We start from the raw sequence: 17,701 nt of genomic DNA on the forward strand, positions 1-17,701 counted from the left end.
GGTTTGCTGTATTAGAATGAACTCTACCAGCCCTAGCTATTTTTGTTTGAGGGATAATAGAAATAGGGTTTTGCTATTTGTATGAGGATGTCCTATAACACAATTGTGATTTGATAAAGTGTTGCTTAGAAATGTTAGGAACCACATTGCTAGCTGCTGGACTTGAAGCTTCTGTTACGTTTGTGGCTGGGGGACAGATTCACTGTGGCTTTCTAAAAAAACATGTGCTATTCAAAGCTGTTCTTTTCAAATCCTTTGAAAACATCCACATAGTCATTTATATTGTTGAGGTCACAATTGCTTTCAGTTTGGATTTACACCTGTTCTGTAGTGTTAGCATTTAGATACTGGCTTTTGTCATTGCTCAGTCATTTGCTGTATAACCCACTTCTTTACAAGGAGATACTTCAAAATTAGATCTGAGATGATTCCTCCTTTCCATTGCTGCCCTAAGCATAATGGTAACTAACCACTAATAGTAACTCATTTAAGACATTAAATAGGGGGGGTACAGTCAGATTCTGCCAAGGTCCTTAAACTGTCAGTGTAACGTGACTTAAACTGAGCACTTGCATGTTTTTCAACATTCCGATGGAAAGACATTAAAGAGGGGGGGTGTAAAATGCTTCACATCACAGCCTCAAGCTTTTTTTGTCATCTACAGTTAGCTCAGCAGTTAAGTTTAGGTATTTCAAGAAAGTTGAGTGCTGGAGATTCAGCTGAGACAAACAGTTTAATCATGTGGGAGTCTGGCAGAGGGGAGGTGGTTTTGTCTGGGTAAAAAGGACTAAGGCTTAGGGCTAATAGACAAGATACATCTTTTATTATACAATAAAGAATATTACGTGCTGTAAATTAAGGCAGTTGTAAGTGCAGCAAGCTTATTGAATCATCAAGAAGGCATATTTGATTATACAGTTTAAAATTATTCTTTTACACGCAAGGAGAGTCAGTGACTGCATAAAGCATGTTACATGTCCTTCAGTTGGTTTTAAAAAAGAAAAAAAACCGATAATCCTTTTCTATTGACCAACAATTGCCAGCAGCAAACTCCGGTAATCACCACTTGTATCACTTGCTATCATTGTAGCCAACGTCTTCTGATACATTTGTGTGAACATCTGTTTAATTTGCACAAGGTCAATCTATGCAAAGAAAAAGAAAAAGGCACAAAACTTGAAACAGTGTGTGATTTTAAGTCCTAGATGGTCAGTCACCCCACATCTCCGCCCTCATGGTCTAGAAAACACATGCCAAGGGTGAAATGTGCAACTGATTAACTCTGCAGGTCTTACAAGCCAGCTGGTCCCTCTAAGGACAGGAGCAGCTCCCAAAGCAGAGAGGCTAGCGGTTGCTTCTTGCTTCGTTAGGGCTACTATCCTGATTCTTAACTGCTGAAGCTTTGAACTTGAGGTGCTTATCTGCTACATGGACAGGCAACCACAGTTAAGAAGGAAGAAAAGCAGTATTGCTATCTAGCCAGACATAATTAAGTTACTATATAAAATCTGGCTTTAATACAAATAAAAGCTTCCATAGCTGTGGAAATCATGTATTGCAATGAAGGACTACGTGAATAGCTTTCCACTACATGTGACATTTACAGAGGAGAATGTTTCTTACCTCACTGCGAGTGACTATAATTCTGATGAGGGTAGAATCATCTGTGCCAGCTCCTTTCATAGAATAATAAAGTCTTTCTGCAAAAAAGGCTGGGCGATTTAAAGCACACTGCACTGCAATAAAGTATATTTTTAGGATTAGTTCTAGTATTGTATGCTGTATAGCGATACCTGGCAGGACCAACTCTGCATTCTTGCTGTAGACAGCTAGAGGTAGGTATTGGTGAAGATCCAGTTACTGTGGATGACAGGAACTGTTTTATAGACCTGAGTTTAGTTTCAAGCTGACCAAATGAGTTATTCCTTCACAAGAAAAGTTATGGTTATTAACAGTTAACTCCTCTGGAAGTGCTTCTGAAAGCTGGCTGAAACCTTAATTCTCAAATAGGTAATTTAAAAACAGTTATTCTCCTTGGATAGGTGGTACTAGGATACAAGGTATTTTACTCATGTTGCATTGCTTAGAATTTCACTAAAAGTACAAAAAAAAGTACAACTGTAAAGAGTTCTCACTGTAGTAGTTACAGAATGGATCTTGTTTCAGTTAGATTGTTCACTCTCAGAGATGAGCCTTTATTCTCTTACATGATTCGTAGAGCTGAATTTTTCCTATAAAACTCTTTAGCAGAATATAATCTGGTAAGTTTTTGCTTATCCGTTCTGGCTACAGAAATGCTGTCATTTTGGAAAGCACTGGTAGGACTGGTGTCTGCAGATATACTATTTCTAGTAAGTCATACTGATTTTCACTGCCAGCAAATTGTGCTAAATTTTAACTGCTTTACTACAGTAAACCAGCAGGAAAAGGTGAATTCAAAACGGGTCTTCTATTTTGCTGAAGTTTTGCTTAACAAATGCTGAGCTTTTGGGGAGTAGGTGGTGGTAGGGAAGAGGAGTGGAAAGGGAACTGTGCCTAAAGTAGTTTCATGTTGGTTCTGAGATCATGTGTGGGAGTGGTTCAGCTGTCTCTGCTGAGGTGCCACACAACCAGAGTCACAGCTCTGTTACCCTGGTACTCACATCATTTTGCAGAGCTCTGAAAAACACAACTACAAGCGCTAACAAGTGACCCTTGTTTCTGTGTAGTTGCCTGCCTTCCCAGAAGAGTGATAAGTAGGTTCCTGTGTAGCCTTTTCTTCTTTCAAACTGACTTCTTCATGGTGGATGCTTATTTTCTCTCGTTAAGTGTAAAGTGCATAATTTGAATAATTGAAGTTACTTTTGTGCTAGCAGAGTCTCAGAAAGTGTGTTCGTCTGCCATGTGGCCAGCATCGAACTGGATTCTTCTTCAATTACATTTACAAGGTTTAATTCCTACGGGATAAGGGGAGGGAAGAACGTATCACTTACCAATAGTCTTCAAACCACGTTCCACGTTTCCAGAAAATTCTCGGTCAATGCTGCTTAATAAATCACGATTAGCAATCTACAAATAAATGAGATTAATATGTGGATAATGAAATGCAGTAACAACTGGAACCTTAATTTAAAATACGCTGACCAAGCTCGTTTGAAATCAGTGAAGAACTCCTACCCTGGAGTATGCCTCAACTGTTGCTTTCAGTTGGGGAAAACTTCTGCTTGCCAGAACCATATTAAAGCAAGATTCATCAGTCCCAAGTTTTCCTTCGCCTGCTTGGTACAGACGCTGAGCATCTTCTTGAGCTTTTTGATAATCCACAGTTTGATTCTCATCCCGATTACCCTAAAAGCAAAGACAACAGATGTCAAATGAAATTACACAGAGAAGGCTATGCTGTAATTGCTTGCATTGTAGACCCCAAGCGTGTATCTTCAAAGCTTGAAGCAGAAAGAGTAATACCAGTTTGAAATACAGTACATCACTTTAAAACTACTCTTTGGTTTAGTATTTCTTGTAGGCAACAAATAAGTGGCCCAGAACCCTATCTGTAGGGTATGCTTTAAACTGTAGATACACTGACTTAGATAATTCCACCCCTACATACCATCTCATAGTTCTAATTAAGTAAGTATTGTACTTAATTCTTTATTTTACTTAATAATGTAAGTTTTCTCTTGATTTGTTTGTTTCTAGGCTTCAAGTGGCAAAGAATCTTCCCAAACTAATGAATTACCTTACTGAATATGTACACCTGAAGCATCTCAGGTCTTCTATTTTACTTAGAATTTGCTGATTCCAAGTAAGAATCTCTCCAGAAGGCACTTACTATAGTTGTAATATGTCAGTAGGGCTTATATGACACTTTATGTGCTTAGGGTTGGTTTTTTTTGCTGCCCAGTGCATGGATGGATACTGCTAAATATACTGGCTGAGTAGGCTGAATACATGCTCTCAAATACTGTTGTATCTGTAGTGGTTAATATAATATTTAAATGATGTGGTTGTCAATTACTGTAAAGTACTGGATTTATCAAAATAAAAATTAGCAGCATGAGCTTCTCAAGGTTTGCTTTCTTTTGAATTTTGACTTTTTAAGCCAAATAGCTGAACTCTCACAAAGGTAGAAGCAAATGAGATACAGAAGTGTCATTGATCAGAAAAATGTGGGAAGTTGCATTAGTATGTATTTTTTCCTAAACATGGATGACTCACTGCAAGTTACTATTCTTCAAAGCAAAAAGAGCCCTAATAAATTATATGCAGTAAGCAAGCTCCAGTGTTCACCTGAGTTCAATAGTAGCACCTCCCTAATTCTGGTGATGTGAAGGGAGTATGGTGTAAGTTGGGAGGCAAGTTTTGCCCTGCAGTGCTTCTTAGCTTGTTCATAGGGATTCTCACAGGTATTCTACATACCATAAAGGTTATCCTAATCAGATTCACCCAAGTTATTTTGTTAATGTATGCAAAAAATAAAAAGCATCTTGCTTCAACAGCAGTGTGGAGCACTGCTTTATAGTACCATTTGATCGCATCTGCACAATAAAGTATTTACACATAAATTCTCTGAGATGAATACAGGGTGCTAAATTAGGTCACATAATTCATCACAGATTTGTAGATAAGAAGTATCTCTTCCTTGAGGAGGGTCATATCTTGTCATTAGGGAATAAATTAATGGCCCAGGGCTAATTTCTTAAAAACCTGGCTGTTGCTAAGCATACACATGCAATTTATTTACGGAGCCATTATGACTACATGCATCGAAGTCAGACTGTACATCATTATCTTACCAAAAAAATAAAATTAAAGCTCACTTGGCACATAGATATAAGTAATCGTTCAAAGTGTCCTGAAGTGTCTGCTCTGATGTCTTGTTCGATGTCCCTTCCAAATTCTGATTTATAGCAGTTCACTATTTCTCTTATTTCCTGGTTTGTCCTTGTGCAAAGGATCTCAATCAGCACTCTCTCCTGAGTGCCTGCTCCCTGTAGGCAGAGGAAAAGAGGGTGTAACTATGAAGCACTATGTATTCACTTTTCTTCAACTGAGAAATTAAGCAGTCATCTGTTATTTCAAAACTTAATACAATTTACAGTGTAAGAACAGTATCCTTGCAGTGTGAAAGCACCAAGTCTTCTGTATACTTAAAATGGAATGAAGACTCCTCAAACATTCAGTTCTGCACAGGTTCAAAAAAATACCCCAAAACTATACATCCACAACAGTGACATCAGCCAAAGTTAACTGGAAAATGGTTTAGGAAGGAAATTCTTTGGTTTAATCTGGAAACATCCTGGAGGAAGGTAGAGCCTTATGATAATCATTAAAGCCAAAGATTCACACATAAATTCTGTTTTGGTCAGCGTACAAGTGTGTTCCCTATTCCAAATTTGACTGCTTCCTCAACATGGAGCACCAGCAGGAACTTTCCATAGATGCTTCCCTCTCCCCGGAATGAAAATTAACTGGGAGTTCTGTGTACAGTGAGATCTTACTGGCATGGTCATCTCTATTCAGGCAAGGATTAGATGGGAGTGGATCTGTGTGAGACTTGTAGGTATTGTTGTATTATAAATTTTTTTAAATGGTCAAGAGTGGCTATTGCCTCCACTAGAGCCAGATCTTCATTTAAGCTCCATGTTCTTTAGAAGGTCTGCATTCATACATTCAGCATTTCCAGTATCGGCCACATGCTAGCTGCTGCAGCTCAAACCAGCAAGAAATTGTGGTAAACTGGATGTACCAGTTTACCCGAGTTAAAAGTTTAAAGCGACTAGCTCACCTAATCTCTGATGCAGTCTTAATACTTGAACAGATACACGCATCATCTGAATTTAAGAAAATATTTTTTCATTGTTGGCCTTTTGAAAAAAAAAAAAGGGATAATCCAAAAATATCTTCCAGTAACAATGATGTGTTCATAGTAAGGAGAGGTACATACCTTCAATTTAAACAGTGGTTACAGTTTTAATGGCACCCTGGCCCTTTCTATGTTCTAGCAAAAATTATAACCAAGTGGCAGAGAACAATGTTCTGCCCTGCAGCATTTCATCCTCTGCTGGATGGACAGCAGCTCTGAATTGGCTAATCCTGCAGAAAGTGGCTGGAACTGGGGGACGCAGCAGGAAAGAATTTTAAGCCCCACAGTCCTGAAATTTGTTTGCCACTACAGGATTTTTCAACAATGCAGGGATCAGGTATTCTCTTTTCGTAGATGAGCATTTTAAGATGGTTTTAAACTATTTCATTCACAGGAATACCATACCTTCATTGCATGACGTAAACTCCAGGCATCGTAGTAGGTGCTAGGCATAAAGAGGGCTAGAATCAATTCTTCCACATTTCCACTTAACTCAGACTTCAGATCTTTAATTAAATCCTGTTCAATTATAAACACAAAAAGGGCTTTGGAGAGTGTCAGCCATGTAGATTATATACTAAAAAAAAAAATAATTTCAAACCAGAACTTACTTTTGTGACTGATTTCTACCTTTGTGCTGTTTTTCCTGTAAAGCTTTGGTTTATTTCTTATAAAGAACTTTATCCGAAACTTTGACAGCTCAGCTCTTCTCCATTATCTCCTCACCAGTTAGGACCTAGTCAGGTCCTGAAAAATGCTACAACTATAAAATTTCACTTCAAGTTGCAAAAATGACAGAGGGAAGAAATTAAATTATCTCAGGCTTTTAATGACTAACCAATCCTCAACCAGTTTCTCAGTTTGTTTCTTATGAAAAAACAGATTTCAGTGCTGGTTTGTGTGCATAAAAAACTCAGTAGTTTCAGACACTAATACAAGGACAGTTTAAGCTTGATTATTTTCTATCTATCAAGCATTACAAAAGCAGAGAAGCTTCTTGTTTGGACAGGGACAGAGCCAGCCCCCAAGCTTCCTCCACCCCTGCTTCTGCCAGGTATCAGGACAACACTGTGTTAAATACCAGATGTCCCCTGGTACACAGGGAGTATAACCAAAGGAAGTGCATTTTTTAAATGCCCAAACCACTCCCCAGGAATAAAATGCAATCAGGCAGTTAAAGCAGCAGCTGAAAGTTTGATTTTGTTTACTGATTCAAAGAACTAGTGAACATACCTTGCCATACATAGTCTTGAAAGCTGCCTTGATTTTTTGCCTTTGATCATTGGAGCGGTTAGCAACAACATTTATGATAGCCTGCTCATCAGTTCCTTGGAAACAGAAGGGCAATTTCATGTAAGAACTCATAATAATCCCTCCAAGACTATGCATTTTATAATCTTGCATTTGGGCATAGATACATAATAAAAGACTACCATTTAAATCTACCAAATTTTCTATATAACTTTGTCTACTACATTGCCCAAGTCATTTTGAAAGTGTGACTTCTGAAAAGCTTGGGGAGAAAAAAATGTATGGTTAAATGAAAATTGAAGAAAAGGACAAAATGGCATTAAGAAGTTAGCTCAATAGAAATTTAAGCTTCTATTGTTTACTTACCAAACCCCTTCATAGCTTTGCGTAGAATTTCTGCATCCCTTCTAGCATCAAAGTTTGGAGTAGCTTGAATTGTGCCCTGGGTAAACTGAACCATTGCTGCAGGCTGAAAATAAGAGTCACATGTAACTAGCTGTCCTGCACAATACAAATTCAGATTAAAATCACAGCTTTGGAATCAGTACTTCAGAAAGTGTTGCCCATTAGTTCCCTATTTTTTCCTCTAACACAGAATCAGGGCGACGTTTAGTTGTGTTGAACAGCTTTGGCCCACCAATGCCAAAGTGATACTTTTACGCAATTGTATAGATAAAGATCTACTTGACGAGCAAGTACACACAGATATAGGGTTATGATTTTGTTCGGGTTGTACTGAGTGTAGCTGGGAACTCTTGCTACACTCCAGCAATTGTTGGAAACCACTTGTAAAAACATTAAAACTACAGAAGCCACATAAGATTCATTATAGAAGAGGATACAACACATACCAGACCAGGCATTGGTGATGGTGCCTGTCCACCAGGATATCCTACTGAAAATAAATTAAAGAACAAGATAAAAGGAATTAGTTAGGTCCTCTTATTATGTAAATGCTATCTAATCTGAAAATAAAGCCATCGACAGATCTACCACTGCACAAACCATGTTTCCTAAGTAATGATACCTAGCATGATCAGTAACTGAACTTCTTCCCCTTGGGAATGATGGGAAGAAGCAATCACAGACACATTCTGGTACATATGCTAGCAAGGCAAGTCTAAAAATACTGAATTTACTGGTGCTGTGGGAACTGGAAGGATCTCTCTTTGACAAAAGCCAAGATAGCCCATGCAAATGAAGAATGTGTGTCCTGTGTTATTTTAAAGTCATATTACACACTTCAAAATGTCTAGCATGTAAATGTTAAATATTAAGAATTCATTGGTGCAAAAAGAATTGAAGGAATCTCATTTTGTGATCAAAAGCACTGTGAATACCAAAGCTACAACTACATTTTTTGTACTGGCATTTTATCCATAATATAGATGTACCGTTTTTATCATTTTAACAGCAACTTAGTTATTATTAGAGTTAACAAAGCAATCAGTAAAAAAAGGGGGTTGCTGCTCTGAATTTCTTGCAAACACAACCGACGCATTCCAGGACAAAAATCATCTTGATGGTAGCTGACTGCTCAAAGCTTTCAAAACTGCACTATTTTTAAGCGATTGTGTGCATTCTCCTTTCCACTTCCCCCACTATGCCAAGGATCACCATGAACACACAGATCTGAAAAAACTCATCCATTTCTTTGAGATTAACAGAACAGCTAGAGACTTATTGAATGTGGACTCTGGATTTCGCAGGTCTCATCAGATACTTGTAGTTTGAAGAAGGATAAGCACCTAAACCACTACATCATGACCATTAATCAGTGACAGCCATCTCTTTTGTTCCTATAGACATGGTTCTCATCAGCCCTTCAGTGGTCTTGTCAAGAAAGGTGGTAGGAGATGTACAGCATGCAAACCTCAACAGCTAGAAGTAACAAAGGGCTTAAATTCTTACTACCTATCCTGGGATCTCTTGGTTTAACCTTGGATGCTTAAAGTTTCTTATATATGACATACCTGGAATTTGTGCTGGTCCACCTCCAGCATAGCTTTGGGCAGGAGGCTGCGGATAGCCACCAAAGCCAGGGCCAGCAGGAGGCACACCAAACCCAGGGCCTGTAGGAGCTAGGAGAAGAAGAAAAACTTTAGCACACTATAATGTTTTGTACTTGGCTTCTGATACAACATGAGCCAGGTTATTGAGCAGAGCTATGCAAGAGACTAATTTCTCTGTGTCTGTGCAGTGGCCCAAATCTGTCCCAGCCCTGCCATCAGCATGCAGATATTTACTGCTAGATAGCAATCTGGCTGTCTGCCTACATGCTGCTGCCTAAACTGATCGCTGAAAGCTGCTTTTCTTTACTACATCTACCAAGCACAGGGAATGGTTACACCAGAAATCACTCCCAAGGGGCACTCTAACAAAGGATCTTACCTCCAGGATAAGGTGGCATTCCTCCAGCCTGGGGAGCTCCAGGGTAGCTCCCAGGGGCAGGATAGCCCCCCGGGGCAGGATATCCTGCTGTCCCTGGATACCCAGCACTTGGTGGTGCTGCAGGATAGGTCCCTCCTCCCGCTGGAGGGTATCCTCCAGGAACTGCGGGATAGGAGTACTGACCAGCTGGTGGATAGACAGACTCTTGTCCTGTCGGCTGAAACACAAAAATGGGATGTCTGTATACCTGCTAACAGGACATTAGAGTAAAACTCTCAAGCTACCAAAATGTCCACGTGTAAAATGATGTGAATTATATCATTAGATGCAGCACTTGAAGCAGCTGCAGCAGAATTCCTAAGCCTGGATGGAGGTCTCCTGGTTGAGTTTTCTGATGTGTCTCCCATGTTGACAGAATCAGAGTGCTGCAGGGTGGAAGGCACCTCTGGACAGCCTCTGATCCCATCCACTTCAAAGCAGGGCCAGCTTCAGCATTAAATGAGGTCACACAAGGCCTTGTCAAGTTTTCAGTATCTCCAAGGAATAGTGAATCCACAGCCTCTCTGGGCCCCTGTTCCAGTGTTTGACCACTCTCATGGTGAAAAATGTTTTCCTCAAATCAAATTACAATGACAACCTGCGGTTGTTGCCAGCTGCCCTTTCACTGTGTACCTCTGATAAGAGTCTGGCTCCAATGTCTCTATCACTCCTCCTTACGTAGCAAAAGACCAAACAGATCTCCTCTTAGCCTTCTTTCCTTAGCGAGCAGCCCTCCCTGGACATGCTCCTGTTTGTCCATGTCTCTGTTGTACTGGAAGGCCACAAATAGACATGGTATTCCAGATGTTGCCTCGTGAGCACTGAGCACAGAGGAATAATGATTCCCCTCGACGTGCTGGCTTCGCTCTTCTTGCTGAAGCCTCATATGTCATTAGCCTTCCTCCCTGGGGACATGCACTCCTGAGCCACATTCAACTTGGCAACCACCACAACCCCTGGTCCTTTACTGGAAAGCTGTTACTTCTATCGTGCATAAATGAGAGGTGAGCTCAGCTAGGCTTGCTCTCTATGAATCATTAGATGCTCACCTCCTGTTTTTATAGGACTTTTAAGAGCTTAGTATCTTTGAAACTTCTGCCTCTCTTGCACAACCAGTATTTTCAAATGTTACATGGTGAGAACTTACAAGAGGTGGGGTTGGTTTTTTTCCATTTCCTTTGGAATCCATGTTATAAAGCATGGACATTCAATGACTATGTGTGGACCATTGAGTCAGACTGAACACCTATTACAGGTTTTAAATAAAAAGAACAAGTCAAACATCTATATGCCTTTGTTTTGCTACATGTGTGACTTACCAATCATACCACAAAGGTTGCTGTTAGCATTAACGTATATTAGAAATATTTACTCAAATGACCAGGATCTCTAAGGGAAAAGCCTGTATCTTAAAAGTCATATACTTGATCTTAAAAATCAGGTATTTAAAATCAGCTTCATAACAAAGCATAATGCAGGGACTCATTACTCACTTGCTGGGAATTATCTTTACTGACTAGCTTTAGAAATACAGGTCACACATTACATACAGTACACACTCATTCTTGAGCCCAGAAAACAGAAATAAGCTGCAAAGCATTGAAGTCTAGCTCAAACATTCTCCTCGGGTTTGGTTGCCCCAAGATTTCTACCCCCGGATTACTATGCCTAGGCTATGTAATATTCTCTTCCCTAGCGGTACAGTCTAACCTTTCTCTGCCAGGCTCAACAAAAAGATTTTAATGGAATTTAGATTCACAAATCCAAAATTAGGATCCTCAAAAGCCCTGCTCAGATAACTGTCACTATTGCAGAAGAAAATAATTTCACATTATTTTTTTGCACTGGTTATCACTTTGGGCATCATCAATGAGACTAGGAAACCTAGAATCATTGATACCAAATCTAAATGGTCTTTTAAATCAATCCATTGAAGTTGGCTATATTTTACATGCTAGTTAAGAAAAAAAGTATTTTGAGATGTAGTTAAAAATAAATTACAGCTACAATCATGAGGGTTCAGCAGAACCTTGAGGGGGGAAAAGAAATCCTGGAGTTAAGAAAGTCTGGTTTCTAACATGTTTGTCTTTAGTTTGACTGACTTTAGTGTTTCAGAGGGAGTAAGGATAAACTGTAAACCAAAATAATCGGACAATTTATTGCATGTATTTATATGCATGTATTTATATATATTGCATGTATTTATAGGTTTTCAGTATCTTAATGAGATCCAGGCTGAGCTCCATGCTTAAATCTGGTTCTGTACTACATAAAACACAGAACATATAAAATTCCCACAATTACAGTATGATCAGTGCCATACTAATAAAAGCACACAGTTGCATCTAGCTTTGAAAAATGATGCAGGCATATCAAAAAGACTGCAATGTCAGCCACACCTGATACATTCCAGCCTTCCATTAAGTTTCATTGGAATTTTTAGTCCACCCAGTCATGAGCTGAAGGTGGAACAAAGTCCTGCGGCTGAAGGATAGGGGGTCAAAGTCAAGATACGGTGTCCTTTATCCTCAGAAAAATATTTACTTGGTGTCGTATGAAAGCTGGGCTACTTGAGTAAAGCATTCCAAGCTCTTCCTGAGCCTAAAGGCCACTGAAGTTTGTTCAGCATCTCTGTAAATCCTGGGATACAAGTATGCAGAATATTTGGTAGAGACTGTGGCAGAGACTGGTTCAAAGATTACCTCTGACCCTGTATGTAAAGACCCTCATATTTATGTAAGAATTACTGATACTTTAAAAAATTATTTGCCGAGATAGTTAGCTATATTAAAAAACCCCGAAACTCACAAGACAAAGATAAACTAAAACAAGACCAAACAAACAAAAACCTTTTTGGAACAATAGGCAACGTTAAAAAAAAAAAAAAAGTCTTAAACTTCTTTCTTGCAATTCTTGCGAGACAACTGTAAAGTTATCCTTGGGGATATATAGACGAAAACAAAGACCATAATCTCTAGAGAATACTGTATATGAACTGAGAGCTACTATTTACACACACAGACAGCATAGTAAGAAGGGATATTCACAGAATATAAATACATTAGGAATGCAGCATATTCAAGAACCATACTTACAGGATAACCAGGGAAAGCAGGGTAGCCGCCAGAAGGGGGATAGCCTGGGTATGACATTCTGGGGAAAAAAAAAAGGTATTTTCACTGTCAGGGGACTATATATGAGTTTGTAGTAGTTATTTGCTTGCTAATTACATATTAAATCACTTGGAACAGTATGTTCAGTAGGTTTAAAATTGCTCAGGAGCACTTGTAAGCTATTAATCCCACAAAACCTTTCCTTTTTTTCATACACATGACCATAGCAAGCAGGATTCAGAAGGGAAGCATCTTCAACTTTGTAATTAACTACCACTCTTATTTAGGGTCAGATAGACATTGAAGCATGGTAAAGGCTTGAACCTCCCAAAGGAACTCTGAAATACAGGATACACTTTGAGGTGCCAGCAGGAGGGGGCTGAGCCCTTTGTCAGAACAGAAACAGAAGGATCAGGCTAGAGCAGGGCCCCAGTCCTGCACTGCACTAAGCACCTGTCTCCCATCACCCTGCACTTCTCTGTTCACAGGGTAGAAACATGTAATCCCCCAGCATTACCTCATTTGTGTAGAAGATTTCTGTTTCCTGTCAGTAACTGTTTGGTTTAGTCCCATTTTTAATAGAGGGGCTTGGGGAATAGGAACAGAATGGGACAGAGATCATCCCCCATGCTGCGAACCAGTTGGGCAGGGAGTTTTGAGGCCATTAGCCAGGTTACGAAACATTTAATGGCAGGAAAAAAAATGATGTTAATGCTAACCAGCCAGATTCCCTGATCAGGGCCTAGGAGTTACTCACAGCATGTTTCTAAGACAGTATGTGCCTTAGCTGCACAGATCAAAACACATGGGAAATACAAAAATGGATGCAGTACAGCGAATGATTATTCATATTTCTAGGTATTCACTGAACAAACCAAATGGATTTGAAAGCAGAATTCTTACTGGGTTGGACCACTAAGGCAATTCTATGACCATTAAGGTCATAGAATTAAACAACTGAGACTTAATGTGGAAAACTTTAAAACTTTGTGTAGGTTAGTTCAAATAAGAGCCAAAAACAACTTGCAGAGAAGCACAGCTATGCATTCTCACACCGATAAACTTGGATTATCACTTCCAAATAAACAAAGGGAGAAAAACAACATGAGGTGTATTTGTAAATCTATGCTTTAATCATGAACACTGCTAATGGCTATTTATTTCCCTAAGAAGAAACACCTTAAACCAGTACCTGTACAGTATTAATTACTGACAGCTGCTTGAATGGACTTTAAATTTGGATTTCAACAGCACTTTTCTTTTGGTATTTCTGATTTCAACACTAATTGTAACTCCTTTCAGGAACAATATGACCAGCAATGCCTCCTTCTGATTTCAGTTTCATTCTTTCTGCTTACAGAAAAATATTGTGTCAGCAATACTGAGTATTAAAAAATGAACAAAAACTTCTTCAGGTTTTCAGCTTAATGTAATTCAACTAAAGTTACACCATTAAGAAGACAGTATTGTAAAGCCTGTAAAACTTGTTGAGGTGCACTGTTATCATTTCCACTGTACAACTTACTATGCTTTTTGTGATGCAAAATCAACAGCTGGCAACTCAGCTGCTTCAACAGCTGCAAAAAGTTGAATTTGTACAATAAATGGGACCCAACAATCTTTTAACCGTATTAAAATATACCAAATTTTAGACTTATTGGTAAGGTACTTAATTTAGAATGAATTTAAGCTTTCAACTATGTCTCTGATTTACTAGCAAACACGTTTTGGCAAAAAAGCTTTTTAAGGCGTGAGTTTCCAACATCTTATTTTCAAGCAAACAAGCCATCAAGGCTATGCCGTATTTTTGATTAGCAAATTAACCACCCATGTAAACCTATGACTTACAGTGCACTGGTAAATTGTTTAACACTTTCCTTACTTTTGTGATACCGGTTCCTTTTCTGGGAGTCAGTTTGCAGTGTGAGTTCTTTTGAGCCAGGTACTGGGAATCATGGTATTTCCTTTAATCATCCCCCTCTTAACAAGACCTTGATTCCTATTTGTCATTCTTCTGAATTACAAAAACAAAATAAAAATGTTTTCTTTGCATTTGCTTGATCTAGCTGATTTTTTTTCTTTTTTATTTGAAAATAAAAAAAAAAGAGTAATAAAAGGGTCAAGTAAGGACCGCTGCTTCAATTACTTCAGGCCTTTTATAACTAGATCAGTATATGGTAAATTGGGATTTCACACTTGCTTCTGACACCAGTTAGAAGAGTCTCTTCAAAACTTACTATGACCAGACAGCAATATTTACTGAAACGTCTTTCAGTATGTAGGTATGTTTTCCAGGAGATAAATTAAGTCACTTACGCAATATTAAGTACTTGGTAAACATTGGACTGCCGCTGCCATAGCACATGGTCTCACTTATCTCAAGCGCAAGCATCCTCAAGCAGAACAGAGGCTCTGATAATACTGCTTTTATAACCGGAACAACATCAGATTTTCCTGTCAGATTTTAATTTCCACCCCGGACAGGGCACGAGGCGAGGCCCTGCCGGTGGCGGGTCACAGCCCGCCCGGGGGTGAGTCAGCGGGCGGCAGCTCCCGCCGGTTCTCCTCTAAGGGCTGAAATCGCAGTCTGAGGGGGGCTGTCTCTTTTTGGGGGGAGGGCAGGCGTAGCTCTGACGGTGTAACATCAGGGGACGTGCTAAACTCGGCGTGTTGCCCAGGAGTTCAGCAGGTAAAAACAGGGAAGTCTCCGCTCTGCTGCCGCTGCCCGGCCCGGCCCCCACGGGACCCCAGGCCCAGCCCCCCACACGCCAGGGCAGCGAAGGAAGAGGAGGAGGAGGCACCGCCCGGGCCGGGCCGGGCCCGCCCCGCGCACACCTGCGCCCCCCACCGCGGACGCCCCCGCCAGCACCACACCCGCTCCCGGAGCCTTTAAAGGACCCCGGTGGGACCGCCGCAGTCCCCTGCCCCGCCCGGAGCTAGTCCTGCCCGCTGGGCGAGCCACCGCCTCCCTCCGCTTTGGGGCGGGAAGGGCGGTCACGGATCGCCCTGGTCTCTTCCCGCTCCCTCAGCCGCCAGCCCCGGGCCGGCGCGGCGAGCCCTCCGGCCAGGCACGGCTGTGGGCGGAAGCAGGTACTACTCCGCTTACTTCTCCTGAGGCGACCGGGACCTCGTCCCCGCTCCCTCGGGAAGACAGGCCCCCCGGCCAGGGGGGTGCGGCGCTCTGGGGCGGGCCGGCGCCTCCCTCGGCCGGACACCTGCCTAGCCCCGAGCTGGCGGGCGGCCGCGGCTCCAGGAGCCCTGACCCGGGCCCCAGCACGCCCGTGCCGCAGGGCGCAGCCGGGCTGCGGCCGAGTCCCCCGTCCCCCGCCCCCGGAGGCGGTGTGTGAGGCGAGGGGCGCGCGAGTCACGGCCGGCCGACTCCTCCCCTTCCCCCCTCCAGCCGCCTCACCTGAGGGGAAACGTGCGGAGCCGCCGGCGTCTCTCCCCGCAGCTACACCGCAAAATGGAGGCTGTGGGGCCGGGCGGCACCCGCCCCGCCCCCGGTACCGAGCCCGCCCCGGCCCGGCCCCACGGGCCCCACACCCCGCGGGCAGGGGCGCCGCGCCCGAGTCCCCGCAGGGCCGGGGCGGGCCGGCAGCGGCTCCCGGTGGTGATCGCCCAGCTAACCCGGGACCCCTTTCCTATCTGTGCAGGTTTGCCCCGTCTTGCTGAAGGAAAGCTGCAGTATCCCCAATTCTCCTTCCAAACGGCTGAGAGGTAAGTTCAAAGACGCAAGTGCCACAGAAACGCACAGCGACTTGCCAGTGGAGCTGTGTCAGGGGAAGCTTTCAACGCGGGAAGAGCCAGGTGATGCTACCCCACGGGAGTCCTTAGCCACCTACCTGAGAAAGGATGGGAGAAGTCCACACTGCAGTTTCCCTACAGCACCACTGCAATGGAGTTCAGCCCTAATGCATGTAGCTCTAAACCGAGTCTTGTTATCCAGTAACACATGAGTCTTTAGATCAAGATCATCATCCAGTAGCTGGCAGGTAGTTAGCCAAGTCGTCTAGGCCACCGGAACAGTGTGTAGCAGGCAAAGCATATAAAAGATGTAAGTGGAGCTGGAGGAGTTGCTTCTTTTTATGTAGTTACTCAAGATCAGGATCTAGGTCCCAAGAGGGCATAAAGGTAGGATTGTCCTGACTACTACATACCTTTCTCTAGAAAGAAACCTTAACTATAGTTATTTGTATGCAATTGTGGGATGTGCACTTAGTGTTTTGTTTCTGCCTATTGTAATGTTTATTCATATTATACTTGGAACAGATGCTACATATACATAGTCCTTCCTTTACCTGGTGGTTAATTATTCATAAGAGATTCTGACCAGCAAGATACAATTTATGAAGGATCCACCTATGATATTATGCACCAGTTACTTGAGATTATTCAAAATAACTTCCTACTTTTTTAATGATAAACATGCTAGCAGTTCAGAGGCCATTAAAACGCAAACATTTTTTTCGTGTAACCTGGTGCAGCACTTGAGCTCTAGATGAAACAACAGCCACTGTTCTATTTGTCTATAAAACAGCATTAAGTGCAGGCAGCAGAAAATAGGTGGGTAATAATTTACCATGCTTGCCTGCTTCAAATGAAAAGCACCTAAAGCCACGTAAAGAATCCAATAAATGACCTATCTTCAGCAAAATTGGGCTTGTTCTCCCTTGTTTGCCCAGAACACATCAAGAGCAGCTTTAAGAATTTAATCCTCACAGCATTCTTCAGCTGACACTCCCAGTGTATGTCTACTTTATTTCACCTCTGTTAAGCACATTTCTTTCAGGACAGGTATATATTTAAATCCCTGTTTCCATGGGAACCAAGTACCTTTATAAAATACACAATTCTTTATCTCTTCCATTTAGTAGACTGTTTGGATTTGAGCTATTCGGGAAAGGAACAATCTGTTTTCACAAACAAGTGGGAAAAGAACTAGAAAACATTTTAACAAAAAGGCATATGTCTGAAGAATCTGTTAAATGTGTTGCATGTTTATATGTTAACAAGAATATCTGGAATGACTTTTTTAAAGCATGGAATGGAACCATTGTGGTCA

The 17,701-nt window shown here is 41.4% G+C and overlaps 2 protein-coding genes and 1 long non-coding RNA gene across 5 annotated transcripts in view; 2 read left to right on the top strand and 1 right to left on the bottom strand.

Annotated features, from left to right (window-relative positions):
* The window catches only part of PPP3CB (protein phosphatase 3 catalytic subunit beta), a 50,599-nt gene extending 46,551 nt beyond the window's left edge, over positions 1–4,048 (top strand). Inside the window, exon 16 of the transcript XR_011326849.1 lies at positions 3,679–4,048. The gene's annotated coding sequence lies outside the window, so the exon portion shown is untranslated. The remainder of the gene's footprint in view (positions 1–3,678) is intronic.
* ANXA7 (annexin A7) lies at positions 802–16,150 on the bottom strand. Of its 3 annotated transcripts, none has more exons than XM_069796374.1 (13): positions 16,049–16,150; positions 12,622–12,679; positions 9,488–9,704; positions 9,070–9,177; positions 7,948–7,988; positions 7,463–7,565; positions 7,079–7,173; positions 6,251–6,364; positions 4,800–4,970; positions 3,157–3,327; positions 2,973–3,048; positions 1,624–1,736; positions 802–1,145 (listed from the first exon to the last, which is right to left on the bottom strand). In XM_069796374.1, the coding sequence occupies exons 2-13, from the start codon at positions 12,676–12,678 to the stop codon at positions 1,023–1,025; spliced, it is 1,389 nt and encodes a 462-aa protein (XP_069652475.1). In that variant the 5' UTR covers position 12,679; positions 16,049–16,150; the 3' UTR covers positions 802–1,022. The 3 variants fall into 3 exon arrangements, with proteins under 3 accessions (XP_069652475.1, XP_069652473.1, XP_069652474.1); XM_069796372.1 differs by having other exon boundaries at positions 7,948–7,991; XM_069796373.1 differs by lacking the exon at positions 16,049–16,150 and adding an exon at positions 14,522–14,544 and having other exon boundaries at positions 7,948–7,991.
* On the top strand, positions 15,434–17,293 carry LOC138687721 (uncharacterized). Its single transcript, XR_011326850.1, has 2 exons — positions 15,434–15,729; positions 16,293–17,293. It is a non-coding gene; the product is annotated as an uncharacterized lncRNA (long non-coding RNA).
* The last annotated feature ends 408 nt before the right edge of the window (positions 17,294–17,701 follow it).

The sequence above is a fragment of the Haliaeetus albicilla genome, chromosome 11 (genome assembly GCF_947461875.1).
Source record: "Haliaeetus albicilla chromosome 11, bHalAlb1.1, whole genome shotgun sequence".
Classification (NCBI taxonomy): Eukaryota; Metazoa; Chordata; class Aves; order Accipitriformes; family Accipitridae; genus Haliaeetus; species Haliaeetus albicilla.

What these genes read in the sequence shown, in the direction of transcription:
- ANXA7 (XM_069796372.1), bottom strand. Translation starts at nt 12,678, where the DNA reads ATGTCATACCCAGGCTATCCCCCTTCTGGCGGCTACCCTGCTTTCCCT. An exon ending in AATGCCACCTTATCCTGGAG is followed by an intron (nt 9,178 to 9,487) that starts GTAAGATCCTTT and finishes TTCTTCTCCTAG; the next exon opens with CTCCTACAGGCCCTGGGTTT. An exon ending in GTTTACGTCATGCAATGAAG is followed by an intron (nt 4,971 to 6,250) that starts GTATGGTATTCC and finishes CTCTGCCTACAG; the next exon opens with GGAGCAGGCACTCAGGAGAG.